The sequence below is a fragment of the Tamandua tetradactyla genome, chromosome 26 (genome assembly GCF_023851605.1).
Source record: "Tamandua tetradactyla isolate mTamTet1 chromosome 26, mTamTet1.pri, whole genome shotgun sequence".
In the NCBI taxonomy this organism is placed as follows: domain Eukaryota; kingdom Metazoa; phylum Chordata; class Mammalia; order Pilosa; family Myrmecophagidae; genus Tamandua; species Tamandua tetradactyla.
The window spans coordinates 13,531,003-13,542,938 of NC_135352.1; the positions used below are offsets into that span (position 1 = coordinate 13,531,003).

The window sequence follows — 11,936 nt, forward strand, 5'->3', positions numbered from 1 at the left end:
GTCCCAATTGAGGCACCCAGGGAAAGATACCTTGGTTCAAGAAGGCCGATGATGCTTAGGGTTTCTCTCTCAGCTGGGAGGGCACATGATGATTTCTGCAAGTTTTCTCTCCTCATTTCATAAGGATTCCCCAGGAGCATTTTCCTTCTGTTCCAAAGGCCTCTGGCTGCAGGGGCTGTTGATTCTGGTGACTCAGCTTTTTCCAAAATGGTTCCCTCTTAAACAGCTTCAGTAAGCAACCCACCTTGAATGGGTGGAAACACAGCTCCATGGAAATCATCTAATCAAATGTTATCACCTACAATTCGGTGGGTCCACGGAAACGATCAGAAAGGCCCCACCTAGCAATATTGAATGAGGATTAAAGGACATGGTTTTTCTGGGGTACATAATAGCTTCAAACCAGCACAGCTTGGAAAAGCCTAGACATCTTCATTTTTTTTTTTTTTAATATATTTATTGAGAAATCTTCAACACATACATTCCATACAATGGTGTACAATCAATGGCTCACCACATCATCATAGTGTAGTCATCATCATGATTATCTTTTAGAACAGTTGCATCACTCCAGAAAAAGAAAAAAAAAACTCATACATACCACACACCCTACCCCTCCCTCTCACTGACCACTAGTATGTCAATCTACCCAATTTATTTTACCCTTTGTCCTTATTGACATCTTTATTCTTAGAAGCTCTTCTGCCTTTAAAATGATAGGTAACAAAAGGTTGATGGTTTGATTTTTTAATGGAAGGGCAGAAAGCCCTTGATATTATATTAACAATGTATCAACAACAAATCACTTTTCTTAGAAAACATTTACAGGTTATCTGTTATAGATGCATAATTTTATGCTCTAATTTTAAATATTTCAAGGGGAAGCAAATCATCTAACGACATTTCTGAATAGCAGTAGTCAATTGTCAGTCATATATGCTAGGCTTCTAGATTAGGTTTTTTTTTTCCTTTAACTTTTTTTGAGGTAAAATTCATGACATAAAATTAATCACTTTAAAATTTACAATTCGGTGGCATTTAGTACATGCACAAGGTTATGTAACCATCACCTCTATCTAGCTCCAAAACATCTTCATCAACACAAAAAGTAACCAATTAGTCCTCATTCCTCCTTTCCTTCTACCCCCTGAACCCTGGTAATCGTCAATCTGGTGTCTCTAAGGATTTCCCTAATCTGGACATTTTAGAATTCTTATACTTCAAAGTTTCTATAATAGCAATTCCTATCAGGTGAAGTTAAAGTGTTATATTTAGGATCAAAGAATTATATTTTTAAGAAGCTGAGGTTTATAGGTTTTGATGAAGACCTTCGATGGTCATGTCCCATGCCAATTAATAAACAGCAGTCCTTCTTAAAGCCTTCTTATCCAGTGTGGCAACCCCCTAAGAGATGCTGATAATGCACTCAGGGGGGACTCAGCTGCAAATGGATGTGTGTGTATATGGTGGTGGTTTTAAAATATGAATGTGGAATTCTTTGCTGCTCCTCCCTTCAAAAGGTGGAGTCCAATTCCCCTTCCCTTGAGCATGAGATGGACTCACTTCTAACAAACGAAATCTAGCAGAAGTGATGGTTTGTGCTTGAGACTAGCTCATAAGAGGCACCATGGCTTCTTCTTTCCTGTCTTCCTTCTGGGGGAAGCCATCCACTGTGTCATGAGGACACAGGCAGCCCTGTGGAGAGGCTCATGTGATGAGGCCTCCTGCCCACAGCCATATGAAGAAGCGTGGACAAGCAGCTCTTCCAGGCCCAGTCAAACCTTCCAATGCCTGCAGCTCTGACTGACTGGTGGAAGGCAACCTCTTGGGACAGCCAGAACCACACTGAGCCAGGACCACCAGCTAAGCCGTTCCCATATTTCTGACGCTTAGAAATGGAGAGAGAATAAATGTTTGCTGCTTTAAGCCGCTATGTTTTGGGGGTAATCTGCTATTCCAGAGCATGCTCATGGGTGGAGTGAAGAAGAGAGCAGAGTAAAGCACTCTTTCTAGTGCTGACACAATTCAATTAAAATTCATCAGCTTGACCTAAGAGCTACCACCAAATTGCCTAACATTCTGAGATAAAATGGTTTCTTTCTTTTCCCTGCCCAGTTGCTACCTTCTGTCACAAGCATGTCAGGGTTTGTCTAACTATTTAGCATGTTTACCCAGAATATCTATGAAGTAAGAGGAATTTTTAGGGTAAAACAATTAGTCTTTCTACATTTCATAAAATAAAGGTAAAATGATGAGAACAAAAATATTTTTAGTGTCTCCAATTTTAGTAGAAAAGCACTTAGCAGTCCTTTCTTTTTTTTTAAATGGTCTCTTTGTGTCCCCTTCCAGGGTATTTTTTTTCTCTTAATATTTTCATTGAGAAATCTTCACATTCATACAGTCCATACACGGTGTAAAATCATTGACTCACGATATCAGCACATAGTTATGTATTCAACACCATGAGCATTTTTAGAATATTTGCCTCACTCCAGAAATAAGAAAAAGACTCATATATCTTAAACCCCCTACCCCTCCCTCTCATTGACTAGTATTGCAATCTACTCAACTTTTTTTTACCCCTTATCCCTCCATTATTTATTTATTTTTGTCCATATTTTTTAAATCATTTCACCAGTCTTTTAAAATTATGAAATTAGCTGAAAATTTTTCATATATACATGCTTTGGATAATAAATTTTCTAAATGTCAAGGATGGCTTGTCACAATTTGGACCATCATAATAGCACTGTCTACAGGTCCTGCAGAGTTTGGAATCTGTTACCTTTTTGATTATCAAGATAATTATTTCAGTGCGTTCCAACTGATACTCCCTATTGAATGGAAAAGGGAACTACCCGGACCTCTGCTTGACTCAGGGAACTACTTGTGCAGGACTCTTAACCACTGATAAATATTTTAGTTATTCAGATGAAGTATATCATTCCTTCTAATATCAGAAACAAAGCAAACATACCTGTTCCTACCCTCTAGTTATTTAATCACTGACCCAAAATATGTCCATCACTGACCCATTAGAGGCTACCACAGAAGTATATTCATTTACTTGTTAGGTATCATTTAAAAATAATAATTTACTGAGTACACCTTCCCTGATTCATTCTGTTTTACTAAAAAGAAAAAAACATTTTTATTGGAAACAAAATGAAGTCTACATTTATTCAATAGCTACTGAATATACACCTGAAGCTTTAAATAGTTACAAATCCACAAAAAGGAAAAGATAAACACATTAGCTTTAATAAAGTCAGTATACAAAAACATTAAGATAGCTATTTTGGGAAAATTAATGGAAATAGAAAAACTGATTAAAGTATGTTCACTATAAGTCCTGTCACCAGCACTTTTATTTAGTTTAGTATATGTTATAATATAAATATATAACAATATGCCCCTTTCTTACCATGGGTGGTCTCTTACATAACTAAAATTTGTAGCCAATATTTGATACAACAAAAGAAAAAAAACTGTAAATTACCAGAAAAGGAACAATAATATAGGTAAATAATATATTTTACATTTATAGAAGACAGTGACAAAGAAAATCCAATACTTTACTCTCCAACAATTTTACAAAATAAAGTCAACACATGAGTTGAAAAGACTGCATTTTAAACACCGTGGCCAAAGATGAAATGTTATCTTGGAATCATACAGTGTTCTTAGCTCTTAACGGGAGTTGAGCTTCCTTTCATAGTCTTCTTTAGGTGGTGGTAGTTTGGCAAGATTTTCATCAAGAAATCCAGCTGTAGTGTCTGGGGCTAAAACATAAGATAACTGAGAATTGACTAGCAGATATCAAAGTCAAGAGTTCTAGGTAGAAATGGTTATCGCTAGGTTGTAAAATAGATGATTTTCATTGACTCATTTTTGCTTACCTTTTCTTTTTTTTAATGCTTATTGAAGTTAAGTTGGTATCAAAGCAAATGAAATTATTATGGAATTAGGATGTATAAATTTAAGCCCCATGGTAACTATAAAGAAAATATTGGAGAATATGCAAGCTCATAGAGACAAAATTAGGGTACTGGTTGCCAGGGACAGGGGGAATGGGGAGTGATGCATAACGGATATAGCGTTTCTGTTTGGAAAGATGGGAAAGTTTTAGTAATGGAAGGTAGTGAGATACCATAACATTGTGAATGTGATCAATGCCATGGAAGGTATGCTTAGGAGCGGTTGAAATGGGAAAACTTGTATTGTATATATGTTCCCACAACTAAAAATAGAGAGAAAGAGCAATTAAAGGGACAATGACAATTAAACGCAATATATGACCCTGGATGGGATCTAGCAAGGGAGGAGAAAAGGCTCAAAGGGTCAGTATTAGAACATACGAAAAAACTGGAATATAGACTGTAAACTTTGTATTCATGTTAAATTTCCTAAACTTGATAACTATACTTCATGTGGTTACATGAGTGAATATCCTTGTTCTCAGGAAATATACACAGCAGTATTAAGTGTTAGGAGCATTATGTATGTAACCTACACTCAAGTGTTCAGAAAACAGTTTGATAAATAGAAAGACAGATAGATAGACAGAATGATATAGCAAGTGGCGAAACGTTAAAGTTGGTGGAGATAGGTATGGGGGGGGAGGAGGGGTGTGTTTGAGTTCCCTGTATGGATTTTGTATTACTTTTATAATTGTTCTATATGTTTGAAAGTATTTTAAAATAAAAAAAGTTAAAAAAATTTACAATGAATAAGCATTATTCTGGTAGTAAGAAAAATTCAAAAGATTTTATGTAAATATAAATACATATATAAATAAATGGCACATCTGTAATATGTACTGATGTTTTATTAAACAGGTTTTCAACCTTGCTTTCCTAAATTTCACCCTGTGCTCTTGTATTCTGTAGTAAAACCCCTGGTATATGTCACTTTCCACATTACTTATGCAGCCATGCAGCTGTGATACTCTCCCCTGATCGTCGCTCTTCATACATCAGCATTGCCCATACTTCCCTGATTGCAAGACTCACTTAGGGTACTTGTGAAAATAAGGACTTTCAGACCTTTTTCATAGAGTATGTTTCAATAAGTCTGGGGAATCTTTATTTTTAGTAAGGATCTCTACATGATCCTTATGACCAGTGATATTTGGCAAATGGTGTTGCAAAATATTACGTTCTCAAAACTTCAGTAATTCTTGCTCACTTAATTCTAATCTCTCTTCCCCAAATGCAGCTTCATTTCTCCCTGTTCAATCTTTTAGATATTTTTTTTTTTGCTGTATTCAGAAAGATAGTGAAAAAACACTGGATTTTTTTTTAAAGGTGATTATTTATTTCCTTTTTAGTTTATAGAAGTAATAGTTGCTTATAATTAAAAAAAAAAAAGAGTCAAACATTACAGAAATGGAGTGACCCAGAAAGAACTGGAGTCTTGGAAAGAATTTCTGCAAAAGTATGGCTAAAAATCAAAGGCAAAATGATAAACAAATGCTTTGAAAATATTTTCTTTTCAGAGAGGGAAAGGAGGCTGTACAGCCAAAGAAGTAGTGAATGTGCCAAGCAGTGAGGCACGAAACTTCAATCAGAATGTCTCATATCCAAAGGAAGCCCCAAATCCCCTATCTTATTAATCTCTTCAAACATGAAATTCCAAATATGTGTGCTTCATTATTCTTGATTTTGGTTATTAGGAAGGAATAATTTCTTTTAGTACACGAAAATACCTAAACATACTTGAATATTAATATGCTGTGTTCATAATCAAACTATGTTAGTAAACTAACTGATGGCCCAAAATGGAGGCCCAGCATAAATTTGGTAGTGTTATTCCTTTCCCTGAAGATGGATATCTAAGGAGTGAACCTATACAGTTTGTAAGGTTTGGTGACGCACATGAGTACACACAAATAAGAACAGGAGTAACAGCTGTGGGTTTTCTTTTCCCATTATCAATTTGTCATTGCCATCCTTTTATATTTTTTACATTAACTTAAGGAATAATTATACTGCAAATAAATCCCGGTTTTAAGAATGTTTCTCTGATGCTTTAATTTAATCATTTGCTTTTTAAATAATAAAGTTGCTGCCCCATTACAACAATGCTGTGGTATTTTGGAATATTAGCAACCCCAGAAGGAACTCTTTAAAAAGAAGTTCTTGTACCTGTGGTCGCTCAGTCTGCACTCGACGAAGGCACTCTGCACCATAGATTACTGTATTCTCAGGGATGACTTCAAAAGTATTCAGGTTGCAACAAGCCCCAATGATGCAACCGCTTGTTAATATTACATTTCTGCCTACATATGCTGCAGTAAAAACATAAAAGGAATTACAATTTAAGACATTAGATGATTAGGACACAATTTTTTTCTAAGATGAGTTAGGTATAAAGACATAAACTGGCCTTAAGAAAAAAATTGAAGTAAATACTTTAGTTCAGAGTTTGTATAGCATAAAGGCAAGTTGCACAGGCAGGAGTTTAAGATGGATTTGAAACAGAGCTCTGCTGCTATTTAGCTTTGTGACCTTGGGCAAGTTGCTGTAAATTCTCTGAGCCCAAATCTATCTAAAAAATGAAGAGAACACCCTACTTCACAATTATTGCTATAAGGAAATGAGACAATAAATGTAAAGTGCTAAGCACAGGTTTGATGCCCAGTAAGCTTATAATAAATAAGGAAGAATGATAATAATGATATTGAAAATAATTGGCAATTCAATTTAAAGTAAAAATCATTTAGTAGACTAACAAAAAGCCAGCATTTTATTTCATGCCTATTAGGACTAAGAAAAGATAAGCCACTATTCCAGAGGAAAGAAATGCCACTGTTCGGGTTCTTTCAGGACCCTAATGGGACAGGTACTTGGAGCTACTTCCCCAGCAGCGGTGGTGACTTTATAACCCTCTGCCTGGCTCTGTTTATGACAAATAACTTATATTCTTTTCTGATTGACTAGTGTAAAGTAGTTCTGAAAGTAAAGAAAACAAACTGCCAGAAAAACCCTGATTTTTTTTTCCCTTTAATTCTATAACACCAAGCACAGGTACAAGTATTTATACATTTTTCAAATCTTTCACTTTAACTTTTATGGTTTAATTCAATCAGTTGACTTGTGCATCTCTGCAGATGCATGAGATACTTTTGTAAAATCTCATACAATTTACAGATATCTCCTGTTGGTTCTGTTTCCCTAAAAAACCTTGACCACTACAGGCTGTTACACTCCTTCACTGGATCTCCTAGTTTACTTAACTTCTTATTATCATAAACAACCCAGAGATGAACGTCTTTGTACATGTCCTTTTATGGACTTGTGCAGTAATATACGTGGGATATGTGCACAGGAATTAGGATTACTCAGTCATAGGATTTATTTGACTGCATTTGACTAAATGTTGCCAAGTCACACTCCAGAGAGGTAACACAAGTCTATACTCCTACCAGCAGCCTGACAAGGTTCTGAGGTCCCATATCCATTGCAATGATTAACATAGCCAGTTTTCTAATTTTTCTCCTTCTGATAGATATAAAGTAGTATTTTGCTGTTTCAGTTTTAAAATTCTTATTTTTATTTTCACTTACATTTTCCTGGATTAACAATGAGATTGAGCACTTCTTCATGTCTCATCTTTACTTTCTTCTATGAACTGCATATTAAAATAGTTTACCCACTCTCTATTGATTCCTTTTTTTTCTTTCTTATTTATGTGTAAGTATTCCTTTGGGATACTGAAATTAGTCATTTATTGTTCTGAAATACTGTAAATATCTGATTTATAAATTTATTACCTATCATTAACTTTTTAAAAAGTTTTTGACTGTATAATATAACACATACAAAGCAAAGAAAGAAAAAAGCAGTAATTTTCAAAGCACTCTTCAACAAGTAGTTACAGGACAGATCCCAGGGTTTGTCATGGGCTACCATACCAGCATCTCAGATTTTTCCTTCTAGCTGCTCCAGAATGTTAGAGACTAGAAGGAATAAATATTTTTTTATCACCACAATTGACTTTTTTTTCTTTTTTATGAAAAACAATGTATATACACAAAAGCAATAAACTTCAAAATACATCAGAATAAATTTATCATTAACTTTTACATTGTATATTTTAATGAACAGAAATTCTTAGTGATCATAAAATCCACCATCTTTTTTTGCCTTAAAAAAAAGGTATACAGCTGAATTTTTTAATTAATATACTAACCAAATAACCAGAGAACCACATGACAGATTAGGTTCCTTAAAGGTAAAGAATTAGTCTCACAGCTATTTCAGTTTACATCCAATCATACCTACCTTCCAAGCATATCACTCTGTCATAGTTTATACTTAGGTAGCTGTCTCAGGACATCACAAATAGAAATAAGATAATTACTTTTCACAATAAAACTCTAAATACTTTACCTTTTGACTCAATAACATTATTATCTCCCATTTTCATGGCTTGGGAATCTGTAAGCAAGAGTTAAGTAAATACTATAATTATGTTTTTTTTCCTAACACATACAATGTGTCATTATACTGCAATGGACTGAGGACAGAGCATAGGAAGGGGTATGCAAACTTTCCTTTGCCAGAACACTTTGCTCAGGTAATCTGAAAGCACATTTTAAAATTTCAACATAAACATCTCCAAGCATGAATAAATGACTTTTATATTTTTTAAAGAAATGAACAGATCTACACCCCTATTTTATAAGTGTAACATATTTTCACAATTGTTTTAAGGAAATTAAAACTATCCATCACTCAATCACTTAAAGATAGCTGTTAACAATTTTATTTGTTTTTAAATTTAAAAGAAAAAACATGTAATTCCCTTTATATAGCTGGGAATCAAATAGCAAAAAAATAAAAGATTTGAAGTTCACTTTATTCAGGTCACCTTAATTTGCAAGCATTTTTCCATGCCATTAATATCTTTAAAAACATAATTTTTAATGACTGCCTGTAGCTTAATCTATATATTTTGCTATCATTGAATATTTAGATTTTCCCCTCCAAACATCTTCTACTATAAAATGTTTGACAATACCATGAAAAGATTTTACTATCTTTTGAGAATACAAAACCAAGCAAATGAACAGGTAACACTCTGGGAAAAAAAAAAAAAAAAGAAATACTTTCAACCCCATTTCCATCCCTGCCCAACATTTGCTTGTATCAGACAATGTATTGTTTACCTAAAACTATATAAGAACCAAAGTGACAACACTGTGATTTTTAAATCAGGACAGGAGCCAAGATCACCCTTTTTCTATCTACTACCACTCAGTCATGACTATTGTCAATAAGTTGTAGTATCAGCAAGAGCAGCAAGATGTTACCTTCAAATCGTTGAGCTAAAGGTACGTGTGTGTGTGTGTCTAAATATTGCATAGTTCCTTTACTCTTTTGGGATTTTCTTTGGAACAGGAGGGACCATTTCTTCTTTTCATTTTTTTTTTTTATATACTGCAAATCTTTTGAAAGGGCCTTGTTCTAAAATGTAATTATGATATGTATATACACATAAACACACACTAAAATCATACTTGATAGATAAATTATAACAATTTCTATAGGAGGGAGATTTGAGTTCTAAAAGACAGCTGAGAATGATTTATCTTATCACATTGTAAAGGATACAACAGCCAACTTCAAACACATTATTGGTGCCAATGATCATAGGTTTGGGTTCTGATTCTCCAGCATCAGGGGTGATATTATCAGGATGACTGTAAAAAGAAGAGACAAATCATCAAAAAGTCAATAATTAATAAGCAATTCTCCTCCCATTCTAGAATTTGGGCAATTACTTCATAAGTTTTCTCTATAGCAAGTTTAAAACACGTAATTATCTGTTATTTCTTAATCCAAGTGAAATATATGTCCTCTATGTTGGAGAAGTCTTCATTTTGAATTGAAAAAGAGCTAATGAAAATCAAGAAGTCATACGTGTGTGAAGAAGGACGGCCTTCCTTTGCTTATTATCTTTTAATAATAAACTTATTTGTAGAGCAGTTTTAGGTTTACAGAAAAACTGCACAGCACATAGAGAGAGCCCATGTAGGCTTTCCCCTCTCCACAAATTTCCCCTATTAATACCTTGCATTAGTATGGTATATTCATTATAATTGATGAACCAATATTGATACATTTTCAGTAACTAGTCTATAGTTTACACTGGGCACATTTTTTGTTACAGATCTTTGGGTATTGAGAAATGTGTAATGTCATATATCTATCCTACAGAATGATTTCACCATGCTAAAACTGTCTGTGTTCCACCTATCTGCCCTTCCTTTCCCCTCCTCCTGAAGCTCTGACAACCTCTGACTTTTTACTTATCTCTATAGTTTTTGCCTTTTCACAATTTCATATAGGTAGAAACATATAGAATGGAGCCTCTTCAAACTGGCCTCTTTCATTTAGCAATATACATTTAAGGATCCGCTGTGTGTGTGTGTGTGTGTGTGTGTGTGCACGCGCGTGTGGCTTAATAGCCCATTTCTTTTTATTGCTGAATACTCCATTGTGCAGATGTGCCGCACTTTGTTTAGTCTTTCACCCATGGAAGGGCACCTTGGCTCCTTCCAATTTTTGGCAATTATGGATAAAGCTGCTATAAACACTCATGTGCAGATTTTTGTGTGGACATACATTCTCAAATTCTTTGGGTAAACACCTAAGAGCACAATTGCTGGATTGTATTGTAAACCTATGTTAGCTTCCTTTGCTTATTTTTTAAACTCAAAGCCCAGAGGACCTTTCCCAGGATAACATAAAAGAACAATGGCTATGACTTTTAGCTCGTTAAACTGGAATAAAAATCATGCCTAACTTGAAAAATTTCTAACTTTATTTACTCATTCAAGGTTGTGGAATGTAAACAGATATTCACATAAGATAACTATTTTATGCTATTATGTAGTTAACTGAATTATTTGGAACATAAAAAGTTCATGGTCTAGGAGGAAGTCATTTTAAAATGGTGAAACGGTGCTTTATCTTTGACATTAGAGTTACTGCAGACTACAGCTGTTGCTAACTGACTTACACTAAACATACCAAATATGTATTTTTCAAGAAACAGCTTAATATAGTAAGAAACTCCCAAAACTCAACTCAGCATTAAGACAAATCAGTCTCTTTATCACAGTTAATATTTTCCCAAGATCTTCTTACAAATTACATATACTGTTGCCATAAATTAGGTGTGTACTTGAATTTCATGCCAAAATTTTATCTAGTAAGCCTCACAGATGTTTATGAAAACTTTGTAGGTATTACAGTCTAGATTACTGAGATCATGTATATGTTCTCTATATATCTTTGTATATATATATATATATCTTAATATAAATATGTATCTTTAAAGTTTAAAAATTGCCCCAAGACCCAAATTTTAAAAACATAATTCTGTGTGTTACTTCTGCAAAACATGTGAAAATATATATTGGAGTTTAGTTCATGTATCTGGGCATGAATAATAACATTTCAGCCCAAACCAAGAAACCCATTAAAAAACTCACTTCAAGATGGTCCTCACAGCTCTTGGATGTTGGAGGTACTCAGGAAATGTTTGCTTAATGAACACACAGGGCAGTAATATATGAGGGAAAGATTATCACACAAACAGTAGGAAATTCCAGTCCAAGTTATACCCTGGACAAGCCTCTTAGCCTATCTGGTCTTTGGATTACTCATTTACTAATTATTTATCTTGAAAATGGCCCTTAATCTTCCTGTAGCTCTAGAGTGGTGGGCTTCCAGATGTTAGTTCTTATGAATAGCTGAAATTAATAAAATATTTCTGTGTACTTAATTCAGAGTACCTGTAAGTCTTACTCACGCATTTATAATAAGGGCCTGTTCTTCTATTAGGTTCCCTTCACCAATCACTATTGGCCCGGCTTCTGCAATAATTCGTGCTTTAGGGTGGATCACCGTCCTAGGACCTGTTGA

General features: G+C 34.4%; 1 protein-coding gene across 2 annotated transcripts in view; it reads right to left on the reverse strand.

Annotated features, from left to right (window-relative positions):
* Nucleotides 1-1,265: 1,265 nt before the first annotated feature.
* DCTN6 (dynactin subunit 6) overlaps nucleotides 1,266-11,936 on the reverse strand; it is a 53,080-nt gene continuing 42,409 nt past the window's right edge. For both annotated transcript variants that reach the window (XM_077144291.1, XM_077144290.1), the window contains exons 3-7: nucleotides 11,824-11,929; nucleotides 9,618-9,706; nucleotides 8,394-8,441; nucleotides 6,147-6,289; nucleotides 1,266-3,782 (exon numbers count right to left, since the gene is read on the reverse strand). In XM_077144291.1, coding sequence (XP_077000406.1) covers nucleotides 3,684-3,782; nucleotides 6,147-6,289; nucleotides 8,394-8,441; nucleotides 9,618-9,706; nucleotides 11,824-11,929 — 485 coding nt within the window. In that variant the 3' untranslated portion in view covers nucleotides 1,266-3,683. The remainder of the gene's footprint in view (nucleotides 3,783-6,146; nucleotides 6,290-8,393; nucleotides 8,442-9,617; nucleotides 9,707-11,823; nucleotides 11,930-11,936) is intronic.